Source organism: Pelodiscus sinensis, chromosome 7, assembly GCF_052426305.1.
Source record: "Pelodiscus sinensis isolate ZL-2025 chromosome 7, ASM5242630v1, whole genome shotgun sequence".
NCBI classification, from domain to species: domain Eukaryota; kingdom Metazoa; phylum Chordata; order Testudines; family Trionychidae; genus Pelodiscus; species Pelodiscus sinensis.
In genome coordinates, this window is record NC_143058.1 from 34,674,340 (window position 1) to 34,691,014 (window position 16,675).

At 40.9% G+C, this 16,675-nt stretch overlaps 1 protein-coding gene across 25 annotated transcripts in view; it reads right to left on the minus strand.

Annotated features, from left to right (window-relative positions):
• The window catches only part of BAZ2B (bromodomain adjacent to zinc finger domain 2B), a 331,616-nt gene that overhangs the window by 137,708 nt on the left and 177,233 nt on the right, over positions 1 to 16,675 (minus strand). For all 25 annotated transcript variants that reach the window (XM_075933462.2, XM_075933455.2, XM_075933459.2 and 22 more), the window contains one exon: positions 4,629 to 4,826. In XM_075933462.2, coding sequence (XP_075789577.1) covers positions 4,629 to 4,826 — 198 coding nt within the window. The remainder of the gene's footprint in view (positions 1 to 4,628; positions 4,827 to 16,675) is intronic.

The following is a 16,675-nucleotide window of genomic DNA, read 5'->3' on the forward strand; positions in this document are numbered from 1 at the left end:
AATTTCATCCCACTATAACAGTGCCAGGTGTCAATGTAGTCTCATATTTGCAAGATCATCTGGTTTCTTGACACAGAAACCTCATCTATCCAAATTTCTCATAGCAGCCAGTCTGGCCAAATCAATCTTTCCCAAGTTGAACCTACCAACCGTGTTAAAAGCCTTTACTACACAGTTTTTGAGTCACTGATATCAGTACCTCCATTTCACCTAATCATCAGGGCTTCACAAATGGTGGCGGAAGCCACTCGCCAGCCCCGCACTGCGCATGCACAAGAGCCGCATTGGTAAACTGGTAAACGGGGCACCGGGCTGAAATCTACTCTGCACAGGCGAGTAGATTCAATAGTTTGTTGAGCCCTGCTAATCATCATAACCTGTTTTCTGGCCATCCTGATCAGCTTTATCCTCACTGAGTGTTCCATGACAACAAAGTGGTGCTAAGAATCACAGAATCATTCTTCCATGAGGTGAATTAATTTTTCCATGCCTTCATTCTGTCCAAAGACACGTCACCTAGCCAAAAAGCTGTTGCAACACTTTAGGTAAGACTCTCTCACCTTATCTTCTGGATCATCTCTCTCAGAAGTGGAAAAAGTGGGAATACATACTGCAGAATTTCTGGTCACCTATATGAAAGAGCATTCATTCCCAGGGGTGATTTGGGGTTTGAGACCCTTGTGAAAAACTTGGACTGCTTTGAGTTCTTTTGACTGCTGAATAGATTAACTTCAAGAAAGCTGAACTTCTGCAAAATCAGAGTTAGGATTTTCTGATACAGACACCATTCTGAGTTGCTGACTCAGCTTCTGCTATGCTGTCCATTTCACTATTTCCATCACTTCTGCATGCGAAGTTAACACTCCTCCTTCCCTCTTGGTTACTGGTACATGCCGATAGTAATCATGTTGCCCAACTGCACCAGAACACGTTTTCCCTCTAAGTAATTCTAGAACTTCCATAGCACTAGCTTGACATCTTTGAGGTCCAATGGTTGATTCTCTTGTTCCTTTCCTTGAAGTTTCAGATACCAGACACTGTACTGTGACTCCCATCAGCCACCCGGTACTAGTTATGAATCTGGAAGGCACAGGGATTGTCCACATCTGAGCGTGTTTGGCACCTGGCACCTGTGCCTGATCTTGCAGGCGTTCGGCTGCATGGTTCTATACTTTCAGAAGAATGGCCAGGAAGCACTTGATAGGGAATCTTGCTCAAGCTCTTCTACAAGAAACAAAGTCGTCCAGCAGATGCAAACACTGAGCTAAGGCTACCCTTGCATACTTTACCAACAATGTCTATTTACATTGCCAGGTAAACTCTCTTCGTGAAATCTGTGTGCCTGAAGCGGTTCCAGCGTTCAGACTGTGGCACTGTGTGCTACTGCTTAAATCAGAACCCCGATCAACATAAGGGCCCTGAGACCTGAGTCTGGTTAGTATTATCTCCAGCATCTTGGAAAGACTGCGGGAGATAAGAGGCTGAACTGGGCATCTTCACCGGCAGTGGGCCATGCAAATTATAATAGTCCACAGCTGCATAGTTGCATGAGAACATCTGCTAGAGCCACAAAAGTAAGGAAGTCCCCTTAAGACAGGCCATTGAAATGAAGAAGAAATCTTGTTTTCATCATCCACCTGTGGAGTGCCTGAGATCCAGAACAGCTTTGAATCATACCCACACCCATCTTCCCAAAGCTCTTCTGGAAAATGAAGAAAACAAAGTAGCCCTACGAATCTTTCTTCTGAAGAAATCCTACTGGTCCTCTGACCTGGAGAGTGGAGATTTAATTTAACATCAGCTTACATTTGACAAAGTTGCTCAAGACAGGGATCTTGGTAATTTTTTTTGTAAGGAGGCTGGAAGAAAGGCACCCATCGTGGATAATTTTACAGGGCGAAATAATTATTTAAAATATATGTGGCAAGCTACATGGCCTGCAGAGAAAGCGATAACTTGAGAGGGGAGGGATAGCTCAGTGGTTTGCATATTAGCCTCCTAAACCCAGGATTGTGAGTTCAATCCTTGCAGAGGCCAGTTAGGAATTTGGGGCAAAAATTTGTCAGGGATGGTACTTGGTCCTGCTGTGAAGGCAGGGGACTGGATTCAAGGTCCCTTCCAGTTCTAGGAGACAGGCAATCTCTATTAATTAAACCCCACTCAACATCACAAAGAAAAAGGAGCCTTCTGAATTAATACTGTACTGGACACAGAATTTACATTGCAGTGGAACTTTGGCACTATTTCAGAGACAGTCCACTATGTCAATGTGCCTAATCACAAACAATGAGGCACATTTTGAGGTCTGCAAAATGACTCAACTCTCTTTTCGATCTCGAACATCACTGATAAGATCTCCATGGCTTGGCTTAACAGGACTGCATACACCAAATAAATAGTGGAATTCAGGATAGTCTCCATTCTTCATGATCTTAAGGTCCTCTTCCCAGGACATTGTGATTCATGCAAAGCACAGATGCTTTCAGGATGGCCAACAAAGCATCAAAGTTCCTACTGATGAATAGGAAGTGGGTCTGGCCCAGGAAAGCTCATCACCTAATAAACCATCTTGTTAGTCTTTAAAGTGCTACATAGTTCTGTTTTTTGTATCTTCTGATGAAGGCTTTCCTCTTCCTATTAGTTGGATCTTGGAGGAAGAAATCTCCTAGAGGTGGGATTACCCTATCTTTTGCTAAAGATGTCACTGGAACATTGGTCTGTGGTATATCTGTAATGACATTTTTTTATTCTGGCAGTATGCAGTACTTAGATGCATGCCTGCTACAGCATTTACCCTTACCAGGGAGTTCCCATTCCTCTCTGATCACCATCTAAGAAGCAGGCTCACCGACAAGGGGGGGGGGGGGAGACAAAGAGGGAAAGTGCCCCGGGCCCTTCATTGCTGCTGGAGCACCAGAGCACTGTATAGGGTTTGGGTGTAGGGAGTGGGGACATGCTGCAGTCCAGGCAATGTTGAGGGCTGGCTACCCCCTGCACCACTCCTTCCAGAAGTGAAGAGCCACCCCTGCTTTGCCCAGGGCCCTAGTGAGGCTGTCAGCTCTTTGGTCTAGAAGAATGATTCAAATTATGAATTAGAGGCAGGTACTTTATTTGACTTCTAGATTGCCATCTAGTGCCTTAAGGTTGGATCTGGATCATGGCTGTAAACTTTCAATACATAGTGTCAAACATTTTAAGAGGAACAAAATGTTTCTTATATTTTTTTTCTATGTCCTAAGCCCCTTCTACAGTAGAGATAATGGCTTCTGAGTCAGAGAGCAAACACTGCTTAGTTTATGCTTTGGTTTTTTTTTAGTTTTTTCTCCTCTCTTTTTTGCTCATTTTGGATTTTTTAGCCCTTCTGGTCCTCTGCAGATGTTCCCATTCAGTTGTGGCTAGGGCTGATCTTTAGTGGCTTCTTTATGCAATGCCTTGAGTCCTCCAGAAAAATCTTTTCAATGGCATCCCCTCAGGATCCCACTCTCCTAACCAGAGAAATGAGATTTCATCACCAGTGTTCCTTGATTCCAGCTCTCAGTACAAGCCCTGCTTCTTTCTCTAGGGAGCTCAAAGGAAAGCCTGGAGTCCTTTACAGGATTTTTCTTTCTGGTCCTGTTATGTCCTGGGACTGGCTAACTGAAGTCCTCCTCATCACTAGAGTCTCTTTCTGCTCTGTTTTGTGTCTAAAGATTCGGCTTTTCTGTGTTGGAGTAATGGCTTCTTGGGGCATGGGGAGGACCTCAAGTGCATATCCAAGTCACAGTCTTTCAGTAAAAGAGCTGACAGGCTCAGAACAGGCAGGGCGCAATTCACCTTCTGAAGAGCCTGTAAAAGCTGCCTTACAAAGCACCACTTGGTTTTAGCTTGGTGTTTACATGACAGTTATGCAGTGCCTGCAGTGGGGGAAGAGGAGTTCCACAGGGAGGTACTAAAATGCCAACTCTGGGTAGCTGCAACCATCCCATGGCTCAAATCTTGATCCAGAGAGAGAAATGGCAGACAAAATAACTGTTTACTTTTGTTATTGTCTGAAAAGAAAAAAGATAAAATAGTAACTTGGCAAAGAAAAGTTGAGGGCAAAACGAACCTCCACTTGACTGCTCCCACAGGAACAGAAGATCTGGCAGCAAGCTATAGAAGGGTTTCTAGCTAACACAAGCTGCATGATAACTTTGGAATGCCTCTGGAAATTGCAGACAAGAGGAAAAGAGCCAATATGTATCAGAAATATGGAAACAGAATGCTAAGATTCCTATCCTGCTTTATGAGCACTTGGTAGGATAAAGGATACCCTAGGAGCAGCTATTAACAGAATGCAGTGTCCATGGTAGCATACTATTCAACTCAACTTTACAGTACATATGTACTTAATTTGTCTTTATATTCGTATATTTTCCAATTTATAATAAAAATTACCTCCCAGTCAGGCATTTCTTAGAAGTTAACAACCAGCTCAGTTAAGGGCATATTTTAGTCTGAGAGAGTCATTAACTGGCAGGAAATGCTCTTTCCTGCCAGGTATTAATGCTTAAACAATACCTCAGCTGATACAAACCTGAGTTTAATTTTTCAAAGGTAACTTTCAGTATCAAGATTGTTAGCTTTACAAAAATATGCACCTATCATACCTTGTTCTTGTTTTTATGTTGTGCTTCATTCTCTGAATCAGAATCATCTTCACTTTCTTCGATACTTTGCTCTTCCTCCTCATCTTCCTCTAGATCATCTGAGTCACTACTACTAATGCCCTCACTTGAAGTGTCCGAAGAGGAGCCTGAATCACTATCACTATTGCTGGAGCTTTCTACTGCTTTCTTTCTTGGTTTCTAGAGAAAATGTAAAAACATTTTTAATGATTAAACTTTAATTTGTTACATCATCCATCTCTTCTTCATATGACCTAGCTGGTCTCAACTAATATTATTAGAAATCTTTAACACACCTTATTTTCTTGATGTTCTCTGGAAAGAAGAAGAACCAGAAAATGAATAAATTAATCATATCGGTCAAGAATTGACTTTTTGGAGACCTGTATCCCACTGAACGCGAAAATACAAACTGTCATCAATTTTAAAAACAACATGAGCAATTCTCTGTGTAATTGTCAAATTCAGGCCTAGATAACTAGGTGATCACACAGAGACTGTCTCTTCTAACAAGCCTGAAAACAATAAAATCTACCATAAGATTATTGTATATTAGCTTCATCACGGTATTTGAATAATGGTACTATGTCAACTTGGTTAATCTGTGTTTGAAACTTGAAATTATTTTGAACAAGAGACTGGTACTCTTCTTACTTCCATGTACTAAAATGTCTCTGGGTGCTGAAAGGTAGGGCAAGGAATGAAACCCAAAAGTCTGTCTTTGAAAGAGACAGCTGTTAAAGACTACTAACTAATGAACATACCTGTCCCAGAGAGAATAAAAGGATGGATTAAGACTGTAAGAAGCCATTTTGCAACAAGTTATCTGCAGGGGTTAATGTTTGGTGGTACGACATGTAAACTCTAAAAACAGACAGAGCATGGACAGGGATGTTTGAAAAGGATTGAGGGGCATGGTTTCGAAGCTGGGGAGTCCAGAGTCCACCGAAGGAAAAGGGAAGCAAGCTGATCAGGCGCACAGAGAAAGAAACTCACTCCATGCTTTGGAAGGGAAACCATATGTAGTATTGGGAATCCTGCAATCCTCAGAGGACCAAGCCCAAAGTACTGCTTATTAGTGTGCTATTTTGTCTAGACCTATGGATTTCTCATGCTGCTTAAGTAAAGAATAATTGTGTTTGGAAATACTTACAAAGCTGCTGTGTTCACTTCTTAGTAACAGTGAAGAGTTAACTCAGAGTGCTCATGCAACTGGAGTTCTTGGAGAGGGTCTAAAATCTGAGGGGTCAGTACTGCTCCTGGGGGGCCCAACATAGCTGGAATTTCTGGTCTCATTTTCATGAAGGGGTAACTCCCCAGGAGATATACCAGAGAGGCCAACGGCAGGATGAGTGCTACAGCCTACTGAGAGCTAGAGAACCTTAGAGCACTCAAGACTAACAGATTGAGTATCCTTTCAGCAGCCTAGTGATCGTACAGCAGGAGCTGCTCTGCTAAAGCTGTGTGTGACAGGCACATGCATTTGAAGTACATTTATCTTGAGATAAAATGAAAATACATGTTGTCCAACAATACAGAGGTTCCTGGTTTCGGAAAGAGTACAGTTCAGATACCGAAAAAGGAACAGAAATGTGTTTAAACACTAAGATTAATATAGTGTTTCTATTGCTTAGCACTATAAATTTGCATGGCATTTTTAGGAAGAGATGGCCCCTTCATCAAAGCACTTATAATCTGTAATGGGCAAGTACAGGAAACAACATACAAGAGCAACAAAGCTGACAAAAATACAGAAGATGCAAAATATATGTCGACACTTTAAAGAAGAAAAAGCTACAAACAAGCTATCTTAAGAGAGACTCTAAGTAGGAGGACTCCTAAAACATTAAAATAGGATGTCAAGTCAGATACAAGAGGCAATGTTTAAAAAAAATGCATTTCAGACAAAAGCAAAATGTAAAAAGGTAAGTATTGGCAGAATGCAAATTATAGAAGTAGAGGGTAGGGAGAAACAAAGTTTAAGATGTAGAAAGAGACAGTGGAGTTGAAAAGCACCTTGAAAGTCAGGATGAGATGTATACAGATACATGGTGCACTGAAGAGGTGGGGAGATCTGGTCAGACCTGTAGGAAAGCAAAATAATTGATACTGCGATATGCCGACAGGTTGTGGAGGAAAGCATCAAGGTGTCTGGAAAGAACAAGGTGACAATACTTTTGATGAATTATACCAAAAGGAATGACTTAAGAAAGCATCTATAGAAATAAGTTTTTCTTTACTTGCTTTTTAAAAGGAATATATCAGAGGTTTGGTATAGTTTTTTTAATCAAGGTTATTGAATAATAATCATCTTAGAGGAAGAATAAGGAGCCTAAAAAGAATTGAGAATTCTATGCTGAAATCCAAAATTTGTTTTAAGACAGGATTTTTAGAATTAATTGCCATTTGCCATTGCAATACTTACTAAATGCAGCATTTAGAACAAATGAAGTGTTAATTATTGGTCAATCACAGTGTTTGCATTTCTATTATGGGCTTGTCAAGACTGGTCTGACTGCTTCAGTAGCATTAGTGCTTTTGCCATGTGACTTCTCTTTCACCTTATATGCCCAACATTGTGATATTTAAAACACCATAAAACAGGTTCTGTGCACTTGGTTTCAGTGGTGCTACATCTGCTTACTCAAGGTCAAAATCTGATCCTAAATATTTAGAGATTTATCCTATTTACAGCATATTTAAATGTATTTCTTTATCTTCCTTTCAAATAAAGTAGTAGTATATGTCTTCACGAAAGTTAAGGTCTTAAAATGAAACTGAATACTGATTTGAAAGCAGTAAAAAAAACTGTATAAGTAGAATAAGAATCACCCGAACAGTGCAATACATTTAACTATTACAAATAGTAAATGCCCAGTTTTTAAAGACACCCATTAGATATATGTTTATAACAGATTCGTGAACACCATGAGATCCAGCAAGCTGATGCTGACAATCAACTTGAATGTATTTAGAAGTAACACACTGAGTCCAGACGTGAAGTGCAAGCTCCAAATCTTGTCTCTTCCACCTACAGAAACTGATTCAATGAAAGATATTTTCCCCACCCACACTATCAAGCCACAAAACAGTTAAGAGAATTTGTGAGTGGGTCCACCTCAACTTGCTAGGGTTTACCTCCACCAGTTAACATGCAAATACTAAGACTAGTGCATCTATGCCCTGGTTCTAAAACATATTAGATACCGTGTTTTAAAAAGCAGACTTTTTCATACTGTAGACATGGCCATAGAGTAAGTGATCTCACTAAGAAGAGAGGTTTTATGGGCAATACAATGGCAAGTACTTGCAGACAAATGAGACAGAAGTATGACTGACAAAAGATGATAATTAAACCTGCACCATTTCTTGGTTGAGAGTTTGAAGTATAATAAGCACAACAGAAGAAAGTAAAGGATAAGCATAGAGTATATTCTATGTATAACACACAGACTCTGCAAAAAGAAAAGCTGCTTTTGGCATACAACTCAGTATTCTGCTAGTAAATATCTAGGGACAAACTTGGAACATCATTGCATTGTGAATTACTGTTGTAGTCATAAGAGTTTTAGCTTGTAGGCTATTCAAGCCCCTTTTGAAATTGGTAAAAGCCAATAATGGTTGCACTGGTCACATTTCTCTACACAGGACACCAATTTAGTAACTAAGAGTAGAAACTGTAGTATGTGTTTGGAGGGGGCGGCGGGGGGAGAATCAGGATACAAGTTCATTTAGAGCACGGAATTGGCAATCTTTTCAAACCAAAGAGCCAAACTACATCAAACTTCCGAGCAAGTGGTCAACAAAGAGCTGTATAAGAATGCCCATTTGCATGACTAAAAATATACAACTTAATATTATTGATAACTGACAATGATTAATAATAGCGTAAATGAAACATTGCACTCATAGACTTTATTTAATGGGACTTCTGCTGCTGCATCTTTTCACTCAGTTCTTTGAGATTTACATCATAACTGGCCAAATATAGCTACATGCACAGATTCAGGCTGTCTTGTCAATCTTATGGCAAGGGGCTGGGGATGTGGGGGTGCAGGAGTCTGGGCTGGGGTGTATGAAGGACTCAGAGCAGGAAATTTGGGTGTATGATGGACTTAGGGCACAAGGTTGGGCTGTGTGGGGGGTGCAGAGTTTGGTGATGTGGGGATATAAGGGGCCCAGGGCAGGGGTGTATTATATGAAGGCATGAGGGGCTCAGTGTTGGGGTATGATGGGCTCAGGGTGGGGAGGACTGAGATTCAAAGCCTCAGGCCAGATTTACTTTTCAGGAGTTCCAGAGTTAGTGTATTTTGTGCCCCCTCCCCAGGCTCTGGGATGGGGCCAAAAATGAGAAGTCAAGTTTGCTGAAAAAGGACAGGACTGCCAATTAGTGGGATAGGGATGAGGGTTCAGGATCTGGGGCATGAGGGGATGGGGCGCACTTACTTGTTTTCGTACCGTGTTGCACGCACTGTGTAACATACCTTCCCACTGCTCGCATTCACTGGAAGGAAGCCTCTAGGAAGGGCTCACAGGGGAAGCCTCCAGGAAGTGTGTCCCAGGGGAAGGAAAATGGCACGTTCCCCATATGCCAGGGACAGGAAAAGAGCAGCTCATGGAGCCATTTTTTGCTTCATTTATTCCCCACAATTCAGATCAAGTGGAGAAGTTCGGGGCTTCCTCCCCTCCCACCACCCTTCAGGAAGTCAGCGCCTCACTCATGGGGATATTTAAAAAAAAAAAATTTTCAGCAAATAAAAGAGAGACTTTCTCCATCGATCTGAGGAACTGGGTTTTGCCCAAAAAAGCTCATGATATTTTTGTGTTAATCTCTAAGGTGCTACAGGACTACTCATTTTTTTAAAAGCTTCAGAGGGGTAGCCGAGTTAGACTGTAACTGGAAAAACTTCAACAACAACAAATAGTCTAGCAGTTCTAATGTTGAGAGCTTCTTTTTAAAGTTACAGACTACCATGGCTACCCATCTGAGACAATATAGAAGTAGTACATCCAAACAATGGTGATTTCTGCACCAAGATCTTAACGTAAATATACCAGAGAAAACTACAGAAAGATTTAAATTTGCCAAGAGATTGGTCAGAACAATTATACACTTAAAAATATGCAAAGGACGATTTAGAAACGGGTAATATAAAAGTTCTTTCAGGGAACACAAAAGATATAAAACAGAAAGTATATGAAATTAAAGAGGCAAATTCTATTCTGGCTAGCAATCCCATCGAATTAAATAGGGTTCTAATGGGTAACTGTGGGGCAGAATCTGGTCCCAAGTAAACAGGCTATGTTATTTGAAAAACTTAAAAAACATCAAATAGACTAGTAGCACCTTAAAGACTAACAAAACATGTAAATGGTATTATGAGCTTTCATGGGCACAGACCAACCATCTACATGTTTTGTTAGTCTTTAAGGTGCTACTAGCTTACTTGTTGTTTTTTAAGTTTTTCAACCCAGACAAAACTGCTTGATGAGTTGATGTCAGAAAGATGTTTCAAAACCTGCCATAAAGTGGTATTTGAAATTCATGAATCAAATACAGCTGAAAAGCCCAAATGTGAATGTTATAGCTTCAGAGAGTGGCATATATAGCAGAAGTTTATTAAGCAACTTTGCAAATTCTGAATCCTGTGACCAGCAAGCCACAACCTGACCTAGCACAAGGCCAGAGTTGTTCTGTCACACCAGCTGCCACTGGACCCAGGCAGCAGCGGATACAGGACAGGGCAAGCGGGGTGGCTGCCTCGGGCCCCACACTGCAATAGGCCCTGCGTCAAGGTGCTGCATGGGGCCCAAATAGACGCTTGAGCGCGCAGAACTCAGCCAAGCGCCATGGCGGGAGGCGAAGGAGGGCGGGGTGGTGATGTACACAGACACGGGGTGGGAGGCGAAGGGCGTGGTGCTCGACTGAGTTCTGTGCCGCTCAGCCGGGACACCGTGCAGGTTTGGGCTCCGTGAGTGAGAGGCACGAGGGGGAGGACTAAGGAGAAGAGAAAGAGAGGGTGAGTCAGGAGGAGACGAGAAAGAGAGAGTGAGGCAGGAGGGGAAGGAGACTTAAATACAAATGAATATTTTAAATTATTAATGCAGAATTTTGTTTAAGAATGACTTACAATATAATTAAAATAAAAATTATCCTACTAAATTAAGTTTCTATCAAATTTACCCAATTCACATTTAATATGAAAATAGCCTTCAATATGCGCATTTGACGCCTTTTTTCCTCCAAAGGGGGGCCCCACGAAATTGTACTGTCCTAGGCCCCACAAATCTCTCATCTGCCCCTGGACTCAGAGAACTTCACATAAAGAGTCATGTGGAACCCCGAGTCAGCTGGAGAGTCCCCACCTGATCCTGGGTTCCGCTGAAATGCTGCGGGGAACCCGAAGTCAGCTGGGGAGTCCCCCACTGACCTCGGGTTCCATGGCTTTGAAATGCACAAGAGCCCCCACTGGGGACTCTTGTACATTTCAAAACAGCCATGCCCACCCAGTAGGGGCTCTTGTACATTTCAAAGGAGGTGTGTGGAAGTGCCTACCGACTAGTCGAGTAGTCAATGGAAATTCCATCTACTATTCAACTAGTCAATTAACTGCAATTTAACATCCCTAGTACATGCCAGCTCTGCCCTGCACAATCCAACCAAGAAATTCCTGAATGCCATGAGAACCCTGAATAGATTGTTCTCCAGTTTTAAATGCTTTGTGCTGCTGCAACAGCATAGCAGGTTGATAGATCTGGCCCTGAATTTATATTATCCAGTCTTCTTACACTCAGTTAAAGGCGAAGGAAGCTATAAGGGAAGAGAATTAAGGTATACTGACTTCTTTTAATGCTTTTGGGGCAGAACAATATAGCTATGACCACACGGTCATATGCAAGTGTTCACTTACAGAAGAGCTAATCAACATGTGGCCTGTAGGCCACATGCAGCCCATGGCCCATTTGATTGCAGCCCACGGGTGGGAGCCAAAACAAAAACTAGTCAGTATAATGGTCTTCTGTTGAGATGTAGTTAAATTCCTGGACTGTCATTGCTCATTAAAAGTGCTCTCATATGGGTGGAAATCGGGTAAATATTGCATTTTATTAATATCAGCAGAACTGACATAAATGGCGCCTGCCATTGTTGTGCAGTCTTGCCTTAATCTTTGTATTCATGTCCATCAGTGTATAAGAAGCTATTTGCATACATATTTGCATGTATATGCAACCACACTTAAGTTGCAGCCCTTGGCATGTGGTGTGAGTATCATTGTGGCGCGCAGGACTTCCAAAGTTGAGTAGCCCTGACTTACTAGAAAAGGAACAATTTTATCTTTAGCAATGAGTCATTAAGTGATCATCTGAGAGTTAGTTTGCCATCACCATTATGTTATATTTATATTTAACAGCCTGACAAGACCAAAAGAAGAGAACAAAGATATACATTTTCAGTAGAGGAAATTCTTTAAGAATGCACATACAACTGTAAGAAATATGGATGTAAGCGACTAGTTGACCATCTGATAAGCATATGCTTATCAGATAGTCAACCAGTGACTGAACTAGTTGCTTCCCCCCACCCTTGCTGCCTCTATCAAAGAGAGACAGCAAAGGGGGGGGGGGGGGGAGCAGGCGCCAGTGCTGGGAGGAGAGCCGGCTTAAAAGCCCTGTCTGCCTTGCTGCACTTGTGCTTTTAAAATATATTAAGAACCTGGTGGCTCTTAATACATTTAAAAGGCCCTGCTGCAGCTCTGCAGTCCATCCTCCCCCCCCAACCACCAATTGACTAGTCAATGGAAATTCCATCAACTAGTTCAGGGGTCATCAACGCGGTGCCCATGGGCACCATGGCGCCCGCCGAGGCATTTATGTGCGCCCACCTAGTGCCGCCCCTGGGAGCATGCGCGGCCCCCGCACCCCAGCGCATGCGCAGCCCTGCACCCCGAGTCCCCAGTGCATGCGCAGCCCCAGCCCCTGGATCCCGCAGCGCATGCATGGCCCTGCCACCAGGCAGCCTAGCAACCCCATGTGGCGCCCGCCACCCCAAAAAGGTTAGCTGATTAAACGCCATTTAACATCCCTAGTAAAAAACAAAGGGAATATTTGCAATGTGAAGCAAACAACCCTGCAGCGACAAGTTTCAGAGCCTGAGTTCACTGACTTGGATTTCAGACCAAGTCTCCAGCCTGACTGAACCATTTATATTGCTGTTCTTAGTCCAGCAGCACAAGTCCCATGGTGACCCAGTCTCTGAGATTTGCTGCTGCAGATTTTTTTTTTTTTTTGGCAGTGTAGATGTACTCAAAAGGCATACAGTCAAAAAAATAGGGAACTGAAAACTTCTCTAAAAATGAAAATTTAATGACTTCATGTTATTCTTATTACCTATCGTTAACACATTAGGAGATAAAAACCCTAGTGGAGACTAACAAGGAAGTGCAGAGACACTATTTAAGGACTTATGCTTAAATTAAAATGTCAGTTACAGAAGAGGACTGAAACCAGTGTTCCCTGTAAGATGTATGCTTGCATAGCCTCTCAGGAGAGACTCAAATGCCCCCAGATGATTAACAGAGCAGTCCAAGATAGGTTTTTTTTTTCTACTGTGGTGCACATTAAATGTCTTCTGTTCATGGATGGAAAAGATCAGCATGAACATTGATTGTAACCAGAGAATGAAGTTAAAGAAATGTGAAACCTACACTAAAAATTAAAAACAACAAGGTTTGGAAAGCCAATTACAGATGAAGGTAAATAATAAGTATTTTAAAAAAGATGAATAAGCAGTACAGTCTCATAGATAGTAAGAAAAATTAGAACGCAATATAGACCATGTTATAAATGAAATTGAAGCTTATGTTTCAAAGCACAACAAATAAGAAACAGCATTTCCAAGAAGAGCAACAAAATACTTAAGTTGACTAAACTTATATCTGAAAAATTCATAGCATCATTTACTTCAAGAATAGATCAGGACTAGAGTTAGTAATAGTTTAAGATGGTCACAGCATAGAGCATATTTTAACAGGACTATACAGAGGATCATCACCCTTACAAAGCTGATATGTTTTCATTATCTTAATAGATACTTGAGAGATTGAAGTAAATGTATTATCTTAACTTCTTTATTTAACAAATGCTGCATTTACAGATATTCAGGCAAGGCACCAGCACTAAAAATAGTGACATACTCCTCAGCATCAAACCTTCACTCAGTCTTTATTTTTGCCCACTTGTTTCCTCCAATGATCTTCCATGAGGCCCAGGAGATCACTCAAAATCCCATCCTCATCTCTTCCTCTGTTTTTAACTTCAGTTCAACTCAACCCTGGAGTTTCTAAATGCCAAATACAAACCTTAATCCTGTAAGTGATGTCATATATTTATTAAACATGCAGTTCATTAGGCACAAAAGATAGCCAGGTGGAGTATTATTCTTGTGAGTAGTAATACTAGGTCCAAAGGAGCAAGGACCACAAGATCAGGCCTATACTGTAAGGAAGTTTTGCAGAATCATGATCATAATATATTATATATAATATCTAAAACTGCCAATGCTTTGGATACAATAGTACTACCTAGGTCTTACATAGCATTTTACATCTTTATATCCCAAAGTGCTTTATGAAGTAGGTCAATATCATTATTCACATTTTACAGATAGGAAAAAAGAAATGCCATGAAAAGACTTGATTAAAATCTAGCAGAGTGACATAGAAGCGACAATGGCTCCAGATTCAGAAACGTATGAGGAAAAAGTATAACAGAAGAGGGGACTGCTGAGTTCTTGTTACAACCTTCTGTACCTCTTAACACTCATGTCTTGAAATCTTTGATTTATAGAGCTGTCAGGTCCATGGTATTTGTGATCCATATATAGATCTGTGGAGAACAGCTCACGATAGAGAATACTGAGGCAGAATTAGGAAGTTCTGATGTAAAGAAATCATTTACATAAGAGCTCATGATTAATATTATATAGGAAAGACAACAAAAAAGTTTTTCACAGACAAAAGCTGAAATTCTGTAATTTACTCAGCTTTAGATGCAATAATGAAAACACAACTGAGTCAAATTTTGCAAGTGGGCTACATGATAAACTATCTTGATCTAAATGCCAAGTGATCCTTGATGAACTGAAACAAAAGGAATGAGAAGTGGAAACCAAGAGCAGTAACAGAACAAAATAAACCCAAGATGTAGAACTCGGGAGTGAAAGGAAATGAAACTGACAACACAAAGAAAAGCGTAGGCAGGACAGTGAAAATAAGAATTATTTCTACAGACTAAAATCCAAAGCCAATAATCAGCTTATCCAACATAGTTTAGAGATTGAGGCATAGGTTCAAAAATGAAACTTGAATTATTTATACTGGGTCATGGTTATGCCATAAACTATTCTGCAGGAAAAGTAATATGGAGGTAGTTACAGATAAAATACCTTCAGCACCGTGCTTAATGGCAGTAAGAAGCAAGCCAACACTTGGAGTAAGTAAACAGAGTATTAACAAATACTGTGTTCTGGGAAATTCCTTACTTGTGAATTAGGCAGAAATGTGCCCACGTTTGCATGCAAATCTTATGAACTGATAGGAAATTATTCTTCAGCCTCTCCATTTCTAAATTTAATGAATAATTCCGAGATTTCTAAAAAGCTTAATAAGATTCCAACCTGTATAGCAGAACATTCTAATACATTTGAAAGTTGTTAGTGGATACACATTCAAACACTATTCTGAGGTAAAACATATCGGCTGTGTCTACATTGGCATGAATTTCCGGAAAGGCTTAAAACGGAATACTATTCCGTTTTCAGTTTTTCCGGAAAAGGAGCGTCTACATTGGCAGGCTGCTTTTCCAGAAAAGCCCCTTTTCTGGAAAAGCGTCTGTGGCCAATGTAGATGCGCTTTTCCGGAAAAGAGCCCCGATCGCCATTTTCACGATCGGGGCTTTTTTCCGGAAAAGACTACTGGGCTGTCTACACTGGCCCTTTTCCGGAACAGTGTTCCGGAATAAGGACTTATGCCCGAGCGGGAACAGAATAGTTTTTCCGGAATAGCGGCTGATTTTGTACAGTAGAGCGTCGTTGCTTTTCCGGAAATTCAAGGGCCAGTGTAGACAGCTCGCAGCTTATTCCGGAAAAGCGGCTGATTTTCCGGAATAAGTGGCCCAGTGTAGACACAGCCATCCTATTCTTTTGGTGAGACAAATTTTGTAAAAAGACTCCCCAAATGAGCTTAGCATCAAGGTAAAAGAGAGAAAGTTATCCAAGCTTGTATCTGAAAACACCAAAAAAATATTAAATTTGTAGATGTTTTGCATGTCCCAGGACACACAAAAAATAAAATTAAAAACATGAATGCTTGAGAATATAGTCTGAAACAGCAAACTCTATTTTATTTAAAAAACTCTAACATTTTGGGGATTAACTGTGAATATCTTAGGTAAATCTCTGGATATAAACATCAAATCTACATCAAAAATTCTGATTGATAGTCACATTTAATTCATTCACTTAGAGCATTTGGAAACAATGCCCATATAGACCATTGCATTGGGAAGAAGCAAGAAGGATATGTATCAAGAGACTCTCACAAAAAGTATCAAAAATTAAAGCACTTCCATCCTTTGACATTTAATTTGGTTACTGGCAGCTGGAGTACTGTCCAAGTGCCTTCCTTTCCAACCATAAGGAGACTGAAGTCTAGCCTCCAGTTTCTATTGCTTGGAAATAAGTAATTGGACTCAGGGATGTAAAGCACAAAGTAAGCATGTGAGTAGTTCTACTGCATTGGAACTATTGATGCTTAAATGCTAGGCATGTGCTCATGTACTTTTCTGAATTTGTAGCCATTAGTAGTACTTCCTATGCGGGATTTCCTAGCTAAGAGGGAATAGAAGATATGTGAATCTTTTTCCAAATGCCAAAATGTTCTGTTTCCATTAAATTCAATGTTACCTTCCCACGAGGAACCAAGTATGACTAACCTATTCGGGTTAGTGGAACCTCTAATGCTGACTTTTAC